This window comes from Aquarana catesbeiana, linkage group LG01, assembly GCF_042186555.1.
Source record: "Aquarana catesbeiana isolate 2022-GZ linkage group LG01, ASM4218655v1, whole genome shotgun sequence".
Taxonomy (NCBI): Eukaryota; Metazoa; Chordata; class Amphibia; order Anura; family Ranidae; genus Aquarana; species Aquarana catesbeiana.
Window position 1 is genome coordinate 132871908 of NC_133324.1, and position 22043 is coordinate 132893950.

A 22043-nucleotide genomic window follows, 5' to 3' on the forward strand; every position below is an offset into this window, starting at 1 on the left:
CTTAACCGACCAGCCGCTGTCATTATACAGCACATTCCTGTGATCTGTCATAGCTGTACGTTGGCCCTTTAAGCGGGAATAGCAGGCGCGCACGCGCAGCTGCACTACGGGGGCGCCGTTGCACGTGGCTGCCGGTCGCGATGACCGCCAGCCACGCGCAATCGCGGGTACGAGAGTCAGAACAGGGACATGTGTGTATATTTTATTTTTTTTTTATTGAATATATATATATATATATATATATATATATATATATATATATATATATATATATATATATATTTTTTTTTTTTTTTAATTGAAAAAAGTATATTAAAAATGTTTGCTTTTCTTTTTTTACATACTGTCACCAGTCAGTGTCCCTGGTCACCGCCACACCAGTTATTTGATGACGCTGTACTGCACTAGTGACAGTATGCAAAAAAAGTGTTTTATAAATGTAAAAAAAAAAAAAAAAAGCTTTTCTTCATTTTCCAAAAAATTGTGACCAAAAAAATTACACTTCAAAAAACGCCTCATGCCTCTTACTAAATACCTCAGACTGTCTACTTTCCAAGAAGGTAATTTGGGGGGTATTTGTACTGTCTTGGCCTTTTCAGGTCTCAAGAAATGACAGGCCGTCAGAACATCAGGACTGATCGATTTTCAGATATGTACACCATAGTTTGTGGACTCTATAATTTTCCTATTTTCACCATAGAAATGTAGCAGAATGCATTTTGTCCTAAATTTATGAAGACAGATTATTTATTTGCAAAATTTTATAACAGAAATGAAGAAAAACACATTTTTTGGCTTTTTTTTTTTGTTTATTTAGCAAAAAATAACAAACTAAGTAGTGATTAAATACCACCAGAAGAAAGCTCTATTTGTGTGAAAAAAATATAAAATTTAATTTGGGTACAGTGTTGCAAGCGCTGAAAGCTGAAAATTGGCCTGGGCAGCAAAAAGTGCCCTGTATTGAAGTGGTTAAACTGTATTAATATTTAGTGTATTTTTTATTTAATCTCTTATAGCACTGTGCAACTAGATAGGAAGCATGTAATTTTTTTTTTAAATAGGTTCTCATTCACATCTATAATGAAATGCTATATAGCGGGCTGATTCCCTCTGAGCAGGCTGATAACTGGTCCGTGTTTACTCCACTATGCAGAGCATACAAGGATGGAAACAGACCTATGGGGCCGTTGGATGGAAACAGACTGCATGTCCATTTCCATCCGATTGTCATCCAATCCGACCTGCTGGACCTGCCGTCCGTCTGTTTTCAGCTGATTTTGTCGGATCGGATGCCAGGTAGGTGTCAGTGGACACACATGTCCACTGACATCCACCTCCCCATAGAGGACAATTGGTGGCCCAATCAGATCTGCCTGAAAAACGAACAGGTGGACCCAATAAGTCCGGTTGTGTGAAAAGGGTCAATACAAGATTTAAAACAAATTCTCTCTTTGACCTCTATAGCTGCAGGCACTGTGGAGCAGCTCCTGCTCTCTGTTTACCTGTTAGGATACCAAGTGCTGATATCTGGAAAAAGCAAGGGTGACTTGATCTGTGTAGCTGTACAAAGGAGACTGGACCCAAACTAGGTTTATAATAAGATTTATTAATAACAGAGCAATACCATCCAACACCATAAACAGTGTACATGCAACAGTGAAACACGCATGACAAGTACAACCTAACATGGAACGTCAGTGCTTCTGCTGTGAACTTTGAGAATGAATTGTTCTACAGTGCCTACAGCTACAAAAGAAAATATTTTGTAAAACAATTTACGTGTGGCCTTAATAAATGAATAAAAATTACGCTCAACTGCCATGCATTCTGTTTAAAAGAATATTTTAAACAACTTGAAGTTGTTCAAGTTGTTCTTTCATAAGCTTACCTTCTGAAAGTGTTAAAGTGTTACTAAACCCAGGACCCTGCATTCATTATAACTAATATCCCACAGTACACAGAAGATGGAAATGCAATTATTTTAGTAAATATAAACTGCTAAATACCTTTTATCATCACTATATAGCAGCCTTGTGACTTCTATCAGTGTCTGGTTAAAGCTTTTCATTCTATTCTGACTGTCCTATGAGGCTTCAGGACCCCTGACCCTCTTTCTGGACAGTGCTGATTGGCCCTGTGCCGACTACATGCACCCTCCAAAAAAAAAAATTCTCTAGCAATACACACCACATTGAGCATGCGCAGAGTGACCCCAACGTTTTATCAGGAGATGGAAGAAGGGGAGGATCAGAGATGACAGGATCAAACAGCTTTTTTTGCACAATGTGAAGGATTAACCCCTTAGGTTCCACACTGAGTATATCAAGTATGCTTTACTGCATATACAGACTGATTTTACCTTTTTGGGTTTAGTAACACTTTAAAATCATTAGCCTTGCCACAGGTTCACTTAAAGTTTGAGATACTGAGCTCTGTAAGCAACAGGCTTTTTCCAACAAAGCAGATAAGGATAGGAAACATGTCAAAAGGAGTCAAGAGCTCCACCTGCCGACTCCTTATAAAAATACAAAAAAAGTGAATATGAATTATATCTTATTTACTTTACTAAAAACGTATTCTGTAAATATAATTTTATTCCTGGCAATAATAAATAAAATATACACAACTACTATGCGTTCTGTTTAAAAGAATATGTTGTATATGTTTAGAAAATGCGTATAAAATTATTGATGGTAGATCATGACATTGTATATGTTTGTTTTGTGCTAGCATATTCTATAAAGAACTGTAAATTCTCCTGCTGAGATAAAATTGGTTACAAGACTGGAAAATGTGTAAAGCCATTATTGATCTGACATAATCCATTGACTTGTATTGAGGTAGGATGGAGTAAAGCTGCATTGCTGTGCAGTACCATTAAGTAGAAAGCAGAGCCAAATCCAACTTTGCGACTTCACTTGAATTTGCACAATTTCAAAGCCACATGTCAATGTGACTTCAGGTGTGACTTTGCTGACATCTTAACAATTTCATGCACAGATGTCTATGCAAGTTGCACCTGAAATCGCCAAAAATAGTGCACAAACTTCCTTTTCAAATCGGTGCAGCACAACAAAGTCGGTGTCGCACTGATTTTAGCAGTTCCACTGCGGACAATAGGATGCGACTTGTCATGCGATTTGGATCTGTCAAGTCAAATGACAAGTCGCACCCGTTTGACCAGGGGCTAAATGTAATGAGAAAACCTGTATTAAATATTGACAAATTATGGACAGAAACTCATTTTTTAAACATTAACACACACTGATGAGATTATTTACATTAAAGTTTATCTAAAGCAGATTTTTGCAGTGTTCATAGGGAATGGATAAAACAATTGTCGGGTACTTTTCATTATCTGTTTTGCATTAGGGAGATTTCCATTAACTTCTTGTCCTGGAGACACAACAGGAAGTGAAAGAAATCTCTCAGACATAAGAGGAAAGCTCCTCTTAGTTGTCACTATAACAGGTTGTCCTTTGAACGCATTTCCCTAAATTCCAGGCCTGGTGAAAACTGTAAAGTTTTGGATTTCCCATCATTTTCTGTTGATAATGCTCACCAAGACAATTAGAGATCTCCATAACAAGGACAGTCATATACAGCATAACAACCTTGCAAGGTTCAACCTTGCAAATTCTTTCCTGCTCTAAAAAATAAATAAATAATTGGTTTTAGATATAAAAACAAAGGTTTGCTCAGTTGTACATATTGGATTACTAATATAGAGTAGAAGTGTTTTCTGTAGAAGGTTCCTTTTGTCCCGTTAGCTGTTGTGTTGCTGACTGCACTGCCTTTGCCTTTCTACAGCCTAGCAAGCTATATGCATGCTTCCGATACTTTGAAGAAGCGTAGTAATAGATGAGTGGATCCAGACAGGTGCTGACACTGCTGATACAGGTACACAGAATATAGGCAAAATACATAGACTCATCATAATTATTACGGAAATGCAAATAGTGAATTAAAAAGACAACATTGGTTGGACCGAAGCAAATCAGGAAAGCAAAAAAGACCACAGCAGCAAGTATCACCGCTCTTGTTTTCTTACAAGAATTCTTAATGTCTTTGGTGCTCAGTGTCCTGATGATGCCGATGTAGCAGATAGTGGTAATAACCAATGGCAAGAAGAAAAAAACTAAAGAAAAGGTGGTAAAGTAATACATATAAAAATTCTGGAGGTCACCTGAGTCCAAGACATCATGGCAAGTTGTAATGTTTAGTGTGGCTATATACATAGTTTGTTTGGATATAAGAAGAGGTAGTGAGCTGGCTATTGATATTATCCAGATGAAGAAGCAGACCAGCCAGGCTCTCTTCTTTGTTCTCCAGGTAAGAGCCTTCATTGTGTATACCACAGCCACGAACCGGTCCACACTGATGCCTGTCATGAGCAGAATGGAGCAGTACATGTTGCAGTAAAAGGCAGCAGTGACAATGCGGCACATTCCATCCCCAATGTTCCAGTTATTTCCAGAGAACCGATAAGCGATGTTGAATGGCAGGACACTAACAAACAGGACATCAGCAGCCGCTAGATTTAGCATATAGACCACCGCTGGGGCTTTGATTTTTACCTTGAACACACACACCATAATTGCCATGACATTCAGAGGCAAAGACACAGCAACCACCAGAGTGTACACAGATGGCACAAACTTGGTCAACCACAGACTGGAGAGGTAGTATTTGGTAGTAACTGTAATGCTTTCATTGGGGACTAAGAAGAATATTTCTAAAGGCAAAAGAAACAGAATTGTTTAGATTCTCAAAAAGGTTAAATCTGAACTCCATCCTAACTTTAAGTCTTGCACAGTAGAATAGATGTCTCTTCTGTACTGAAATTGCTTACTCTCTAATTTCACTGCACAATGTGAGCTTTAGAAGCTGCAGCATTCCACACCTCATTTGCTGGCTAGAGGATGTCCAGCATTGTCTAGCCCTTTCCTCCCCAACCTTGCTGTACATGGCCCGCTTTTATTTATTGGATTTCAGTTCTTTTGATCACAGAGGCTCAGCATCACATGTGAGCATTACCTAATGCAGTATGCCGGCAAATGCAGTCTGCTTAGGGATGCCCACTCCTCAAGTCTGACAATATACTGTAAAATGTTTACCGCTATTTGTGAGAACACTAAATTGAGATCTATAAACTTGAAGGATTGACAGTGCCCTGAAAAAGTATTCATACCCCTTGAAATTTTCCACATTTTGTCATGTTACAATCAAAAACGTAAATGTATTTGAAGGAAAATGATAAATGGTTTTCAAAATGTTTTACAAATAAATATGTGAAAATTGTGGCGTGCATTTGTATTCAGCCCCCCTGAGACAATACTTTGTAGAACCATCTTTCGCTGCAATTACAGCTGCAAGTCTTTTTGGGGATGTCTCTACCAGCTTTGCACATCTAGAGAGTGACATTTTTGCCCATTCTTCTTTGCAAAATAGCTCAAGCTGTCATAGCTCTGTCAGAATGGATAGAGAGAATCTGTGAACAGCAATTTTCAAATCTTGCCACTGATTCTCAATTGGATTTAGATCTGAACTTTGACTGGGCCATTCTAAAGCATTAATATGCTTTGATCTAAATCATTCCATTGTAGTTCTGCCTGTAAGTTTAGGGTTGTTGTTCTGCTGGAAGGCGAAGTTTCAAGTCTTTTGCAGACTCTAATGCCCCGTACACACGGTCGGACTTTGTTCGGACATTCCGACAACAAAATCCTAGGATTTTTTCCGACGGATGGTGGCTCAAACTTGTTTTGCGTACACACGGGCGCACAAAGTTGTCGGAATTTCCGATCGCCAACAATGCGGTGACGTCAAGCACGTACGACGAGACTAGAAAAGGCCAGTTCAGAACCAAGCGCGGCACCCTTTGGGCTCCTTTTGCTAATCTCGTGTTAGTAAAAGTTTGGTGAGAGACGATTCGCGCTTTTTCAGACTCATGGCTTTCAGATCGTTTTCTGCGGTTCAGTTTGTGCTTGTGGGTTTGTATCTGCTCTTCAGTGCGTGCAAGCAAGTTCCGCGTGACTTTAAGTAGTCATTGTGTTCTTGTTCGTTCGTTACTGTTTTTCAGGTCGCTCTTCACAGGCCTTTGCTGTTCTTCAGTGCGTTCTGTTACTTCGTTCTGAGCAGCCGACCGTTTTCTAGCCATGTTGCCTATACGTACTCCTCATAGAGTTCGTGCTGTGCGGGGGCTTGGTGTTAGGGTCCTGACCTTGACACAAGTCCAGTCCATGAACAGGGTGGGGAGGAGTTCATGGACCAAGAATTGGTTGCTTCAGCGTGACCAGTTCTCTCATATGCCTTTGCTCCGTGAGATCCGTGAGAATAATCCTGATGATTTCAGGAACTTTCTCAGGATGACGGACCCTGTGTTTCACCATCTGCTGGCTTCGCTGACCCCTTATATTAGCAGGCAGGATACCTGCATGAGGCAAGCCATCACTCCGGAGCAGAGGCTGGTTGCTACCCTGCGGTACTTGGCGACAGGGAGAAGTCTGCAGGACTTGAAGTTCTCGACAGGCATCTCCCCCCAGGCTCTGGGGATCATTATCCCAGAGACCTGTTCTGCCATCATCCAGGTCCTGCAGAAGGAGTATATGAAGGTAAGATTTTTATCCTTTAACATCACATTTTATTGTATATAATGATTGATAATATATTGTATTTCTTTCCTCATTCCCTAATTATCATGATTGTAATATGCTGTGAATGTCCCCTTTGTCCTCATGCATGCTGGATTTTTTTGTAATTAATTTTTTAGTCCTTCATACAGATTGACCTTCAATAACCTCCCCAGCATGTTCTCCTGCCCCTATATTCACCTCATGTAGTCACTTAACAATGTATTTTATCAGCTCCGTAGTAGTGCTTTACTCCAAACACCCCATAAAATGTTTAGAAATGTGATTTGTGCTTTAAATTCAGGCAGAGTGCCAGAAACTTTTTTTTGTGGTGTCCCCAAATCATTTTTATTAACCCTCCCTCCCTCCAACTGCTAAGTCAGCTGATCCCAATTCTCTATCTATCCTCAATCATCTATCTGCTGACTTTGCCAAACCCATACACACTACACCCATCTCTTTTGTGCTCAGATTTATGGATGAATTACCCAAAGCATGTAGTGCAAGGGCCTGCCTGTATACTTTCAAATGGTACTGTTTAAAGTTTTTATATCCTATTATTATCTTGACAGGTAATAGCAGAATGTCCAAATGTCCACAAATTTGTACAGTGTGTATTTATATCTTTGTATTATGACACTTCGTACCTGTCCAGTGGGCTGCCAATAGTGTAACTAAGGAGGGGCTGTTCCAAGTAATACCCTGTATTTAGGCATTCATCTCTCAATGAAGTGGAGAGGGTTACCTGTCCAAGATTTACCCACCCCCCATAATGTTAGAAATGGCCCATGAGAGGGGGGGGATATGATAGGTGTACCTTATACTTTGGTGTTGTTAAATTCCCCTTAATAAATGGTATCTGGAGGTTGGCCAAGAATGTTTGTGTCTAATCTGCTTGCCATGTTTATATGCAAAAATATTAATCTATTTTTGTTTTCCTCAACAGTTTCCTTCCTCGCCACAGGAATGGCAGACTGTGGCCTCCCACTTTGCCCAGCGGTGGGACTTTCCTAACTGCGGAGGGGCAATTGATGGGAAACACGTCCACATCGTCCCACCACCCAACTCGGGGTCGTACTATTTCAACTATAAGGGGTTCAATAGTATTGTGATGTTGGCGGTGGTGTCGGCTAATTACGACTTCTTGTATGTGGACGTGGGGAAGAATGGCCGGATGTCCGATGGTGAAGTCATCGCCCAGACGGAGTTTTACAGGCGTCTCCAGAATGGCAGCTTGGACTTGCCACCTCCAGAGGACAATGTGGAAGGACTCCCATTCATCTTCGTTGCGGATGAAGCATTTGCGCTGGGGGACCATATTATGCGGCCATTCCCGATGAGAACCCTCACCCCGGAACAGAGGGTTTTTAATTACCGGCTGGCCAGAGCCAGAAGAGTGGTGGAGAACACATTTGGAATCCTGGCCAGCCGGTTCCGCCTATTTCTGACACCCATCCATATGGCGGAGTATAAACTTAATCATATAATTCTGGCATGCTGTATTCTCCATAACTTTTTACGCAAACATTCGGCCAACTATGCTGGCTCAGTTGGGCCTGAGGCCGGAATGATACATGAAACAACACTGACGGCGCTTGAAAGTGGCCGTCCTGGCTTGCCCTCCCTGAGTGCCCGTGATGTCCGGTTACGATACCTGGAGTTCTTTGCGGGTAGGGGGGCCATCAATATGCCAGCAAATTTGTGAAGCCTTTATCAAATAAAAAAGCAAAAAAAAGAAAATCTTTGTGGACATTTACTGCTTGTGTTTGTTTTAGCTGACCCTGACAGAAATGTGTTGAGTCCAGAAAATGGCGTGATTGTGTAACCTTATACAAAGCACTGTTGGGTGTTATTTACTAAAGGCAAAGACACTTTGCACTACAAGTGCACTGAAACTGCACTTGTAGTGCAAAGAGGATTTGCCCTTAGGAAATAACCCCCATTTTCACAGAAAACACCAATTACATCACTAGCAAAGTGTTTTAGCGTTGACACAATAATCCACACATTCTTGCTTAACAATCTCTTTAATACCTGCACAATCACATGTGCATTTAGAAAAGGTTTTTCAAACAAACCAACATGTTTGTTGTATAACAATTTTTGGGGTAGCATTATAAAACAGATAAATGTCCATTTAAGATAAAACAGGCATGTGTAAAACCAACAAGAAAGACACAAATCTTGAACTTACAAAGTTCACATTTGGTAGAACTTGAAGGCAATATCAGACATGAGTATTTAGGAACTATGTTTGATATTGCGTTCAGATGGGGTGAAGTCACCCCAGGAAAAGCCAAATTTGGAAGATGCACACAAATTTCCCAATGTCAACATGTGCTAGCTGCCATCACGGGGGATCAAGGGACATGTTTTGGGGGAGAAACCCCTTCCTCTCAGCTACAGTACTTTATTATTGAGGAAGGGGTTGCACCCCCAAAACGCGTCCAATGATCTCCCGTGATGGCAGATAGCACATGTTGGCACACTGTGTGCATCCTCCAAATTAGGCTTTTCTACAAATCTTTAAAACATTTTGAACATTGTAGCACACAAAAAAACAAAGGGATTGGGAGGGGTTTTAAACTCGCCCCAAAACATCAATGATGTTTTTATTTTTTAGAATAACATCATTGATGTTTTTCTTGAGGTTTTCCAATTGTAAATTACAGCCCATGATCTCCCCGATCAGGATCTGGGCACTTTCTGATGTGAAAGGATCTGGATCCACAACATCACGATCACCTAAAAAGAGAGAAAACCCCCAAAAAAAGGTATCAAAAATATGCCGGCATCCATCTCTTACCTGAGCCTGTGGTCGCAGACACTCACCTGTTGTGGTGACTAGTTCCACCCCATCTTCTTCCTCCTCCTGCACTTCTTGGGTTGGGGGTATTTCCCCTTCTTCCAGAGGTGGGGGGTCTCTGGTCTCCTCGGATGAGGGATGTCCTCCGAGTCTTTTCTCCCCTATGTAAAACAAAAATGCTATACTTAGCACACAGTGATTTGATGGCAGAACTATAAATAGGAAACATTGCTTGGAAGTGGGGTACAATTGTCTATTTTGGCAGAGTTCCAAAATGTAGCATTTTCAGTGTCCTTTGTCAAGCTTCAATACTTTACCTGTTTGGTACAAGCTTCACAGATGTAGCCCCCCCCTATAGTATACACTGGAGCACCTGTGTGGCCCCCTAATAAAAATGGTGTTCTGGTGTCCCACACTAGTGCTCCAGTGTCCAGATGTGAAAACAGCTGCTGAGTGTCCTCTCCTTACACAGAATCTAGTTTGCATTTCATTCTAGTAACAAAGCCATCTACACAACCAAAATAGTTTCTGACAAGTAGGGCGTAAAAATTGTGGCCAAATGCATATGGCCTAAACAATGGTGTTTTATAGGCCGAAAGAAAAATGTTTGATACGAACGAATAATGTACCCATGAACATGAAATTTGCCATTTAAAAATGTACACTTGTAAGAAAAGCACATGGAGCAGCACGAATGTAAGAAACATAAAGAATAGGAACACAGGACAACTACTTACTTTTTTGCAGCACTCTCTGGATCTTTCTGTACTGCTCATGTTCTCGTAATTTGAGGTCCGACCACCGTTTCCTGAGCTGATCTTTCGATCGTCGTACCCCGAATTTCCGGTGCAAACTCTTGACCACTTTCGCAATTATCTTGGCCTTTCTGACATTGGGGTTGGGGTAAGGTCCACACTTTCCATCATAGTCGGCCTTCTTCAGGATGTCGACCATCTCCAACATCTCCCCAAAGGACATATTTGAGGCCTTAAATCTCCTTCTGGATCTTGACGTTTCAGGCTCCGGGCTTTCCTCCTCCTCGTTGCTATAATTAGCACGCACCTGCTGTGTATCCGCCATGTGCTCTTCCCCCACTGCGCAGAACGAAAAGGGGCGGGGAATAGACTAGAAAGAACGTCAGGGGTGGGCGGAGTTACACGCATGCGCAGTGTGTATAAAGCGTAACACGTGTGCGTATTACGCACGATCTGTGAGCGGAGGAAGGAGCATCGAAAGCGCCGATCGTGATAACGAAGGTAAGATCTAAACTTGGGCCTATACTGCTTCGAAATTGAAGCCTATATTGTAACAAGATTAGGAGAGTTTGGCCTGACCTTAGGGTTTGTCTTGTGTTGTGTCTTGCAGAGAAAATGGATGGCTTCAATGACCACAATTTCCTCCCCCTGTTCATAGACAAATACAGGGAGCTGCCCTGTCTGTGGCAGGTGAGACACCCCCATTATAACAATAAACAAAAAAGGCAGGCAGCGCTGGAGAAACTGCTGGAGTTGGTGAAGCCGGTGGTCCCCACAGCAACCACCCCCTATTTAAAAACCAAAATTGGTGGCCTTAGGAGCACTTATCTTAGGGAGAGCAAGAAGGTCACAGATTCCCAGAGGTCCGGAGCTGCAGCAGATGACGTTTATGTCCCCAGGCTGTGGTACTATGAGAGACTGCGATTTCTGTCAGACCAGACTGAAGTCAGGGAATCCCTCTCCACTCTTCCTTCCACTCTTCCTTCCATCCCAGCTGAGGCTTCCGATGTCCAACCTGGGCCTTCCAGCCAGGAAGAAGTGGAGGAGCCCAGCTGGAGTCAGGTATAGCATTGTTCTACTGATTTCTGGTCAATAAATAAATGATGTTTATTAGATGTTATTATTGATCACTAATTGCTGATTGAAAAAAGTGTTTTACATATCAATAGACAGTAGTGGGAAAAAATAATTGGGACAAGAATGAAAAATGCTGGGCTCAGAATGCTAGTCTGTTATATTTGTTAACATTCAATTTGCAACAGTCATGAGGTGAAAATTGTGTGTGATTGATGAATAAAAAACTAAAACTATGTCCCTTTTTCATACACAGGAAGACTTCAGCCAGGAGGAGGTTGTGGAATGTGGCAGTCAGGAGGAGGTGGGGATTAGTGGCAGCCAGGAGGAGGCAGGGCTAATTGTCAGCCAAGAGAAGCCTGGGACCAGTCGCAGCCTGACTGAATCTCAGGTTCTTCCCCTCCGCCTTCCATATAAAAGAATGAGGAAGGCGACTCCCATGCAGGATTCAGCGCTCAGGCTCATTCAGGAGGCTTCTGCGTCCCTCCGAGCCTTACCCACTCCTGAAGAGGCCTTTGCCTGCATGGCTGCCACCAAACTGCAGGGCATGCAGGAGGGTCAACGCCTCCTGTGTGAGCAACTTATTTATAAAGTCCTAACTAAGGGGGTGAGTGGGGAACTAACACCCAAGACCGACGTGATTGAGTTGGACCATCCTCCTCCTCCTCCTGCTGCCACAACTCCACCACCAGAGCCACCGCGTGGAAGGAAGCGTGGAAGGAAGACCAGAGAGTGATGACCCTGGGTTCAGTCTGGTCTGACAAAAGCTGCAGTCTCTTGTATGACCACAGCCTGGGGACATATATGTCATCTGCTGCTTTCCGGATCTCTGGGACTTCTGGACCAGACTGCACTCCCTTAGATATGGACTCCTCAGGCCACCAATTTTGCTTGAAAATAGTTGATGTGTGCCCTGGGGGTCCAAGGCTTCGCCAATTTCTGCAGTTTCTACAGCATTGCCTCCCTCTTTGTTTAGTTGTGAGCCCTTAATAAAAGTTTTATTTTGGAAAATTATACTCTCCTGTGTGTTTTCATCCAAAAAGGACAGTTTGTTGGTGACGATTCAGGTACATTTCTAACATAAAATGTGAAATTAACAAGGGACAACAACACCAAACAATCTCCTACAGATTAAATAGAACAACATATCAATGGTGTTGTGGTAACTTGACACAAAAAACACACACAAACTTTTTCAGGAGTACAAATAAAAATCAAAAAAAAAAATAACACCCTTCAAAAAAATACAAACACAAAAAAAGAATCTACATTAAAGCCAAACAAAAAAAAAAAAATACAACAAAATTATGTTGTCAGATGTGAGAAATCAAAATATATTGAGGGAATCCCGATAAATAGTAACGAAATAAGTTTGTGAGAAGTGTGTGTGAATATGAGCAGCAAAACTACTTTATTCTTGTCACATTATAAAGAAGAAGAGAGTGCGCTGTATTAAACCATTTTTAACATTGCAGCGTGACGAAAGTGCTATATCCATTGCGAACGCTAAGTTTACCAGAACGAGCTGTTCCGTGTCGGAATTTCTTCTGAGCATGCATGGCACTTTGTGCGTCGGAACAGGCCACACACGGTCGGAATTGACGCGATCGGATTTTGTTGACGGAAAATTTTATATCCTGCTCTCAAACTTTGTGTGTCGGAAAATCCAATGAAAAATATCCGATGGAGCCCACACACGGTCGGAATTTCCGACAACACGCTCCGATCGGACATTTTCCATCGGAAAATCCGACCGTGTGTACGGGGCATTACAGGTTTTCTTCTAAGATTGCCCTGTATTTGGCTCCTTCCATCTTCCCATCAACTCTGACCAGCTTCCCTGTCCCTGCTGAAGAAAAAAAAAATGCTGCCACCACCATGTTTCACGGTGGGGATGGTGTGTTCAGGGTGATGTACAGTGTTAGTTTTCCGCCACACATAGCGTTTTGCTTTTAGGCTAAAAAGTTCAATTTTGGTCTCATCTGACCAGAGCATCTTCTTCCACATGTTTGCTGTGTCCCCCACATGGCTTCTCGCAAACTGCAAACGGGACTTCTTATGGCTTTCTTTCAACAATGGCTTTCTTCTTGCCACTCTTCCATAAAGGCCAGATTTGTGGAGTGCACGACTAATAGTTGTCCTGTGGACAGATTCTCCCACCTGAGCTGTGGATCTCTGCAGCTCATCCAGAGTTACCATGGGCATCTTAGCTGCTTCTCTGATTAATGCTTTCCTTCTCCGGCCTGTCAGTTTAGGTGGACGGCCATGTCTTGGTAGGTTTGCAGTTGTGCCATACTCTTTTCATTTTCGGATGATGGATTGAACAGTGAGATGTTCAAAGCTTGGGATATTTTTTTATAACCTAACCTTGCTTTAAAAGTCTCCACAATTGTATCCCTGATACAAGTGTATTCTGTCTAGTGTCTAGTGTATTCATTGGCATTCATGATGCTGTTTGTTCACTAAGGTTCTCTAACAAACCTCTCAGTGCTTCACAGAACAGCTGTATGCTGAGATTAAATTACACACAGTTGGACTCTATTTACTAATTAGGTGACTTCTGAAGGTAATTGGATCAACAAGATTTTAGTTAGGGGTATCAGAGTAAAGGGGGATGAATACAAATGCACGCCACAGTTTTCAGACATTTATTTGTAAAAAAATTTGAAAACCATTTATCATTGTTCTTCCACTTCACAATTATGTGCCACTTTGGCTATTTTCACACTGGGGCGGGGAGCAGCGTTAGCAGTAAAGCATCGCTGTTGTAGCAGCGGTTTTCAGCCGCTAGCGAGGCACTTTTAACCCCTGCTAGCGGCTGAGGAAAGGGTTAAAAGCGCCCAAAAAGCACCGCTGCCAAAGCGCTCTGCAGACGCAGTTTAGGACTAGTGTATACATCACTCCCGTACCGCCCCAAAGATGCTGCTTGCAGGACTTTATCTCCTGTCCTGCAAGCGCACCATCCCAGTGTGAAAGCACTCGGGCTTTCACACTGGGGCTGCAGAAGAGGCAGTTTTCAGGTGCTTTACAGGCGCTATTTGTAGCACAAAAACACCTGTAAAGCTCCTCAGTGTGAAAAGTGACAGAAAATCCCAATAAAAGTACTGGGAGACTGGTCTGGGTAAGCAATGACATGGCTAAACATGGCAAACAAATAATGGTTATTGATTATTTCTTTGTCTTTGGTTTTTTATGGCATGATATACCATTACAGTATATTATAGTATGTTTTGTCTTCTAAATAGTGACTGTTAAAAAATCCCCTGAGGAAGCCCTTGGTGGCAAAACATGTCAGGATAGACACTTAACCGTCGCCGCTTTTGTGAAAAGGAATAGAAAGCAAAATGTTTTTGTTTCTTTTCTCTGTTTAATTACAATTTTTAACTTTGTATAGATAGAAATGTGTTTTTATTTATAAACCTCTTGGTTCTATTGATCTTATGGCACCCAAAAAATCCCCTTAAAAAACATCTCTGTATCTATCTTCTAGTCAGGGATGTTGGTGCCTTTTTGCATTTGTCACTAATCTACATCACAAACCATTCTCTCAATAAAATACATTTATGTTTTTGGTCGTAACATGACAAAATGTGGAAAATTTCAAGGGGTGTGAATACTTTTTCAAGGCAGATAGATCCTATGCACCAATAATTATGTACATCATTTATTTAATTCAGATACATTTTATTCTTTTGAATAGCTATGGGCTTCTTCCAAACACAATTTTTTTTTATCACCTACAGTTCTGCCATGCTATGGTCACACAGTACAATATATTTATACATTTAGCAATTGTTGAACAATATTTGTAGCTAAAGTAACAGAATTGGGGAGCCTACCACCTATTAGTCTTTGTGATTAATGTGTAAACCAAGTAATTCCTAATAATAAACAATATATAAATGAATAATACATAAATGCATCAACATAATCTTCATAGAAAAGCCCAGGATATTAAATCTTCATGATTGTGAATTATGCTTATCCATCGTGCAAAAGTGCCATAGTGCTGTAAATTCAAATAAAGTGCAGCTTGTGCTCTTCTTCAGTGTGCCCACTCACTCACCAGCTGCTATGGACCCCCCAGTAACAGGAGTCAGATGCGTTTATAAGTATCCTGGGTATGCTGGACCTTGTTGTCCTCCTCACTGGCTTGGCTCCTCAGTATTTAGGGAAGTAAAGTACTCGTGCATATGTGTGGATAAAACGGCAAAAGCAATCAACATAGCATCATTTCATTTGTTACCTAAAATCAAGAGGTTAAAAACATATCCACTCACTTTTGGATGGAGGTATGGACAGCTGGTGACCGCGGGTGGTGATGTCATATCTGGCCGGTGCGGTGCACTTCCTGTTACGGTTTTCTATGCTTGCATACCTTCATACAAATGTATGCACTTTTTCACAATGGATAACCTTATTTCACAATCATGAAGATTTAATATCATGGACTTTTCTATGAAGATTATGTTGATACATGTACATATAATTCATTTATACATTGTTTATTATTAGGAATTACTTGGTTTACACATTAATCATAAAGTCTAATAGGGAGTAGGTTCCCCAATTCTTATCCAATCCAGTGCTCTACACAAGTTAACTTATATTTAAGGCACAGCAATTTATTAGAGCAGCAACTCATTAACACATATTACCCATATATTACACACCATAAGCACGGGAATACATTGATTTCTTTACTTTTTGTAGATACATTGTTAAAAAAATTGTTGTTGTCAGTTGCTCTATCAGTTAAGATTGAATTGAATAAGGTTGGATTCATGGAGCCAACTTTCATAGTAAGAATGGAAAATGTGGCATATTCCAAAAGTGGCTACATGTATACATTTCCTAAGATCTGGGAGCAGGGTTGCCAACCACCAGTAAATTTACTGACAGTTTGTAAAAATTAGTGTTTTTTTACCAGTAAATATCAGGGGCTGATAATTTCATGCTGTGTTGACTTTTTAAGTGTAAATCAAGCAAATTACTTTGTTATAGGTATTGTCAGTGTTTCCATATCATGTTTATACAGATATTTATACTGTTCAAATATTCACTGTGTTAGTTTTCAATAGGAGTTCTGTAATTTCTCAGGTTGTCGGTAAAAAAATGTGCTCTGTCAGTAAATTCCCCATGTTTTGTCAGTAAAAAATGCTGTGGGAGGTTGGCAACCCTGTCTGGAAGAAACGTCTAGATGTATAGGGACTATCTCAAACTGATCTTAAAATAGACCGGTTACTGTGTGATTGGGTGACACAGGCCTGTGCTTGTATGCAGCAGAGACAAAGTAAAGCCCTTTCCTTTTATAATTATCAGTTGTCTTTTTTTTCCCTCATCATTAGAAATGCAGTCATCTCTTCTAAGTTTATTTACACATCGTCCACCATAATAATTGAAGCCAGGTTAGGACCAATACAACTGGAAGATATTCTGTGTAAAGAGATGCCTATAGAGGAGGGGTGCTGCAATGTGTCCCTGCAGGCTCCAGTGATAGAAATCCCTCCCTACACATAGTAGATACAGACTTAATGTTATGTTATAACATTTATGTTTTCTACTTACCTGTAAGGTTAAGTTGTTTGTCTTCACCGAAGTGGGGAAAAGAATAAGCAACAGAAGGAGGTTCTAGGAAATCTGCAATAAAAAAGCACATTTAAAAAAATGATTTGTAATAAGGGCTGTTAAGGCTGTTATCTATCACAATTCTTCACAAAAAAGGTTTGCAGAAGCATACATGGAGATTTTTCTTTACTTCTATCTCTTCCAAAATAGACAAAGCTCTGAGTCGTGATGTTCATTTCTCTATTATTGTCTGAAACAAAAAAAAACAAAAAACTGAAAATCAGATAAGAATGAAAAATAGAAGTTAGACTTGGCACTTATCTCATTAAATATCTGTAATCAGCAGTTCCCATGAAATCGCCACAGGACCGTTCCTATCTTGTTTCTTGGCAGTAGATGAGAGAGAGGGTACATTTCTTTCTAACTTTATTTTTAATCGCTCTCTCTCTTTTGCCCATTCCTCTGATATTCAGATTGTTTTAATAGTCTGGGTGGGATGGTTTCAGTCCCACAGAGGCAATGTTATTTGATGTTTATACAGTATATTGGTATGCTTCCCCATAGGTGTGCACAGACTATTGCATTAGGGTATATATATATAAATATATATATATATATATATATATATATATATATATATATATCTATATATATATATATATATAGATGGTGTCAGTAGAGCCGTGGATGGTGTCAGTAGGGCAAAGATTGGAGTCAGTAGGGCAGTGGATGGTGTCAGTGCTTTTTATTTTTATTTATTATTTTTTACAATTTTTATTTTTTTAATAATTTTTAAACATTTTTTTTTAGGATCCCCGTTAGGAGGCTTTGGTGAAATATCAGTGGGAATCTGCACAACACAGGGTGATTAGGGTGTGCCCAGGCACACCTGGCACACCCTGTGCGCACGCCTATGTGTTTCCACCTACCACTTGCTGTTAGCACAGCCTTTAGCTAGAGACTCCCAGTCTGCTGTTCATTTCGTTTCACTTTACCTGAAGAGTCAGGCTAATGACACGTGTGCAATTCTGCCACTACCAGCAAATCGCCAGCAGCAGGATCACTAAAGAGGCTGCCTGTCTGTCCCTATGAAAGCCCTCCCCCTGTATCCAAATGCAGGGAGATGTTGCTCTGTCGCTGGCCCGAGTGATGCAAAATCTCAAATGTTAGTGATGTGAGCGACATCTAGCAGTCTTGGCAATTCCAAAGGGACAAACAGACAGCCTTTTAGCGATCCAGCTGCTAGCAATTTCACCAGCAGCAGGTTTGCAAGCTGGTCGCTAATCTGACATCAGCCTAAAGCCCCATACACACTATTAGAATTTTTGCAGATTTTTGTCTTCAGATTTACCAAAACCATATAATATGAGGTCAGACCTTAATGCCGCGTACACACGAGCAGAGTTTCCGGCAGACTCGGTCCAGCAGACCGGATTCCGTCGGACAATTCGATCGTGTGTGGGCTCCAGCAGACTTTTTTTTCCCAAAAGTCTGACGGACCTAGAAATAAAACACGTTTCAAATCTTTCCGACGGACTCGAGTCCGGTCGAAAAATCCGCTCGTCTGTATGCTAGTCCGATGGACTAAAACCGACGCTAGGGCAGCTATTGGCTACTGGCTATGAACTTCCTTATTTTAGTCCGGTCGTACATCATCACGTACGAATCCGTCGGACTTTGGTGTGATCATGTGTAGGCAAGTCCGTTCATTCGGAAAGTCCGTTGAAAGTCCGTCGGATAGTCCGTCGGACCAGTCCGGTCGAAAAGACCGCTCGTGTGTACACGGCATTAGAGTTTCAATTTGTATGCAATCAGGCAGGCCCTTGCACTACATGGTTTTGGTAAATCTGAAGACAAAAATCTGCAGAAAATCTAATAGTGTGTATGGGGCCTTGGGTTCAGAAAGTCACTGTCCTATTATGCCTCGTACACACGAACAGAATTTCCGTTGGAAAAATATTGGATGATTTTTCCGACGGAATTCCGCTCAAGCTTGGCTTGCATACACACAGTCACACAAGTTCGCTGAACATTCGACCGTCAAGAACGCGGTGACGTACAACACTACAACGAGCCAAGAAAATAATGTTCAATGCTTGCGAGCATGCGTCGAATTGTTTCCGAGCATGCGTAGGAATTTTGCGCGTCGGAATTGGTACTGACGATCAGAATTTCAGATCGGAACTTTTTCCGACCGAAAAATTGAGAACATGCTCTCAATCTGTTGCTGGCTGGAATTCCGCCAGCAAAAGTCCGATGGAGCATACACAAGCTCTCATCAAACTTTTGCTGGCGGAATTTCCGCTCGTGTGTATTAATCTTCAAAGGACTTGAATAACATCCTCTGTATTGCACTTCGCTGTAAGTAAAACCGCATTGGGTTAAAATTTTGTGTCTTCTTGAGGAGTTATACTGTCTGCAGATCTTGTCAGGTCAGCAAGTGCCATACTATCAGACTGGGTTTTATGAGGTCTTAACATATAATGACATTTGAAACAAAATAAGGGTATTTAAGACAGCAAGAATTATGTGGTTGCCAGCTATGACTAAGGCCACCTATGGCCAAAACACACAAGTGTGGGGTGTTTTTTTTACCCTGTTTTTGTAAAGAAAAAAAGTTTACACTACAGACATTTGAAAATGTGCTGGCATTTTTACTGTTGTCTGTGAGACTGCCACTTCTGGCAAAATAACTGAGGAGTCTTTTGTGGGTACAAGGACAATGGCATATGTAGGCAATGTATAGAGTGAGTGGGCCCAAACTCTAATTAACCAGGTTGGATCCTTTACCCCAAGAGCAGCTAGTTTTTGCTGCAACATTCTAAAGCAGAGCCCCACCCAAAAGGGGAAGCTCCATTTGTTCGTATCCTCCCCTCCCTTCACTGCCACATTTGGCACTTTTTGGAGGGGAGCGGATACATGGTTTTGACAGGTACTCGCTCCCACTCCCTGGTAAGCTTGCTGCACATTGATCTATGTCACTGCTCGTTGATCTACTCCCTCCTCCTCTCCCCAATGCCTTCTGGGACACACGCAGGTCCCAGAAGATGGCAGGACCATTCAGAAAGTGTGGCGCGACTCGCGCATGCGCAGTATGAAACAGGTTGTGAAGCTGCAAGGCTTCACTTCCTCTTTCCCTCACTACAGATGCCGGCACTTGCACCCAAAGCTGATTGATGAATTGGCTTCGGGTGCCAACATTGTGGGATCCCTGGACAGGTAAGTGTCCTTATATTAAAAGTGAGCAGCTCTAAAAGAAGGATTGCAGAATACTATTTTCAACAAAAATCTGATGTGCATGGTCGCAGCTTATGTGCACTGAATATACTGTATAGCACAGAGGGCTCAATTCACCAAAGGATATTGCATGTAGACGTGCAGTTCATTTTGTTCCGAACAATGGTTTGGACAAATTTTTTGTTATTCAGAGATTCGGATATACCCAAATACTCGAATTACAGTTTAACCACTTCAGCCCCCGGAGGATTTGGCAGCTCAATGACAGGAGGACTTTTTACAATTTGGCAATGCGCTGCTTTAACTGGTAATTGCGCGGTCATGCAATGCTGTACCGAAACGAAATTTGTGTCCTTTTTTTCCCACAAATAGAGCTTTCTTTTGATGGAATTTGATTGCCCCTGCGATTTTTATTTTTTGTGATATAAATGGAAAAAGACCAAAAATTTTGAAAAAAAAAAGATATTTTCTACTTTTTGTTATAAAAAAAAAAATTAATAAACTCAATTTTAGTCATACATTTAGGCCAAAATGTATTCAGTCACATGTCTTTTGTAAAAAAAATGTCGATAAGCGTATATTTATTGGTTTTCACAAAAGTTATAGCGTCTACAAACTAGGGTACATTTTCTGGAATTTACGTAGCTTTTAGTTTATGACTGCCTATCTTATTTCTTGAGGTGCTAAAATGGCAGGGCAGTACAACCCCCCCCCCCCCCCAAATGACCCCATTTTGGAAAGTAGACACCCCAAGGAAATTGCTGAGAGGCATGTTGAGCCCATTAAATATTTTATTTTTTTGTCAAAAGTGATTGAAAAATGACAAAAAGAAAACAAATTACACAAAGTTGTCACTAAATGATATATTGCTCACACATGGCATGGTTATATGTTATATCACAGTTTTGAAGGCCATAAAATGCCAAGATAGCACACCCCCACCCCAAATTACCCCATTTTGGAAAGAAGACACTTCAAGCTATTTTCTGAGAGGCATGTTAAGTCCATGGAATATTTTATATTTTGCCACAAGTTTCGGGAATATTACAATTTTTTTTTTTTACACAACGTTGTCACTAAATGATATATTCTTTAAACATGGCATGGTTATATGTGGAATTACACCCCAAACTACATTCTGCTGCTTCTGCTGAGTATGGGGATACCACATGTGTGGAACTTTTTGGCAGTCTAACCGTGTACAGAACTCCGAAAACCAATCACCACCTTCAGGCTTTCTAAGGGCGTACATTTTTGATTTCACTCCTCACTGCCTATCACAGTTTCGGAGGCCATGGAATGCCCAGTTAGCACAACCCGCCCCCCCCCCCCCCCAAATGACCCCATTTTGGAAAGTAGACACCCCAAGCTATCTGCTGAGAGGCATGTTGAGTATTTTGCAGATCTCACTTTTTGTCACAAAGTTTTGAAAATTGAAAAAAGAAAAAAAAAAAATACATTTTTCTTTCCTTTCTTTATTTTCAAAAATAAATGAGATCTGCAAAATACTCACCATGCCTCTTAGCAAATACCTTGGGGTGTCTTCGTTCCAAAATGGGGTCATTTGGGGGGGGGGGGTTTGTGCTATCTGGACATTTCAGGGCCTCCGTAACTGTGATAGATAGTGAGGAGTAAAATCACAATTTTACGCCTTTAGACAGCCTGAAGACGGTGCTTGGTTTTTGGGGTCCTGTACGCGGCTAGGCTCCCAAAAAGTCTCACACATGAGGTATCCCCGTACTGAGGAGAAGCAGCAGAACATATTTTGGGGTGTAATTCCACATATAAACATGCCATTTTTGAACAATATATTATTTAGTGACAACTTTGTGTAAAAAAAAATTGTAATTTTCCCAAAACTTGTGGCAAAATATAAAATATTCCATGGACACAACATGCCTCTTAGTAAAAAGCTTGAAGTGACTTATTTCCAAAATGGGGTCATTTGGGGGGGGGGGGTTGTGCTATCTTGAC

At 41.1% G+C, this 22043-nt stretch overlaps 1 protein-coding gene across 1 annotated transcript in view; it reads right to left on the reverse strand.

The window, feature by feature from the left end:
* Positions 1-1586: 1586 nt before the first annotated feature.
* LOC141134450 (proteinase-activated receptor 1-like) overlaps positions 1587-22043 on the reverse strand; it is a 70592-nt gene continuing 50135 nt past the window's right edge. The window contains exons 4-6 of the mRNA XM_073623988.1: positions 17005-17082; positions 16833-16904; positions 1587-4735 (exon numbers count right to left, since the gene is read on the reverse strand). Coding sequence (XP_073480089.1) covers positions 3720-4735; positions 16833-16904; positions 17005-17082 — 1166 coding nt within the window. The 3' untranslated portion in view covers positions 1587-3719. The remainder of the gene's footprint in view (positions 4736-16832; positions 16905-17004; positions 17083-22043) is intronic.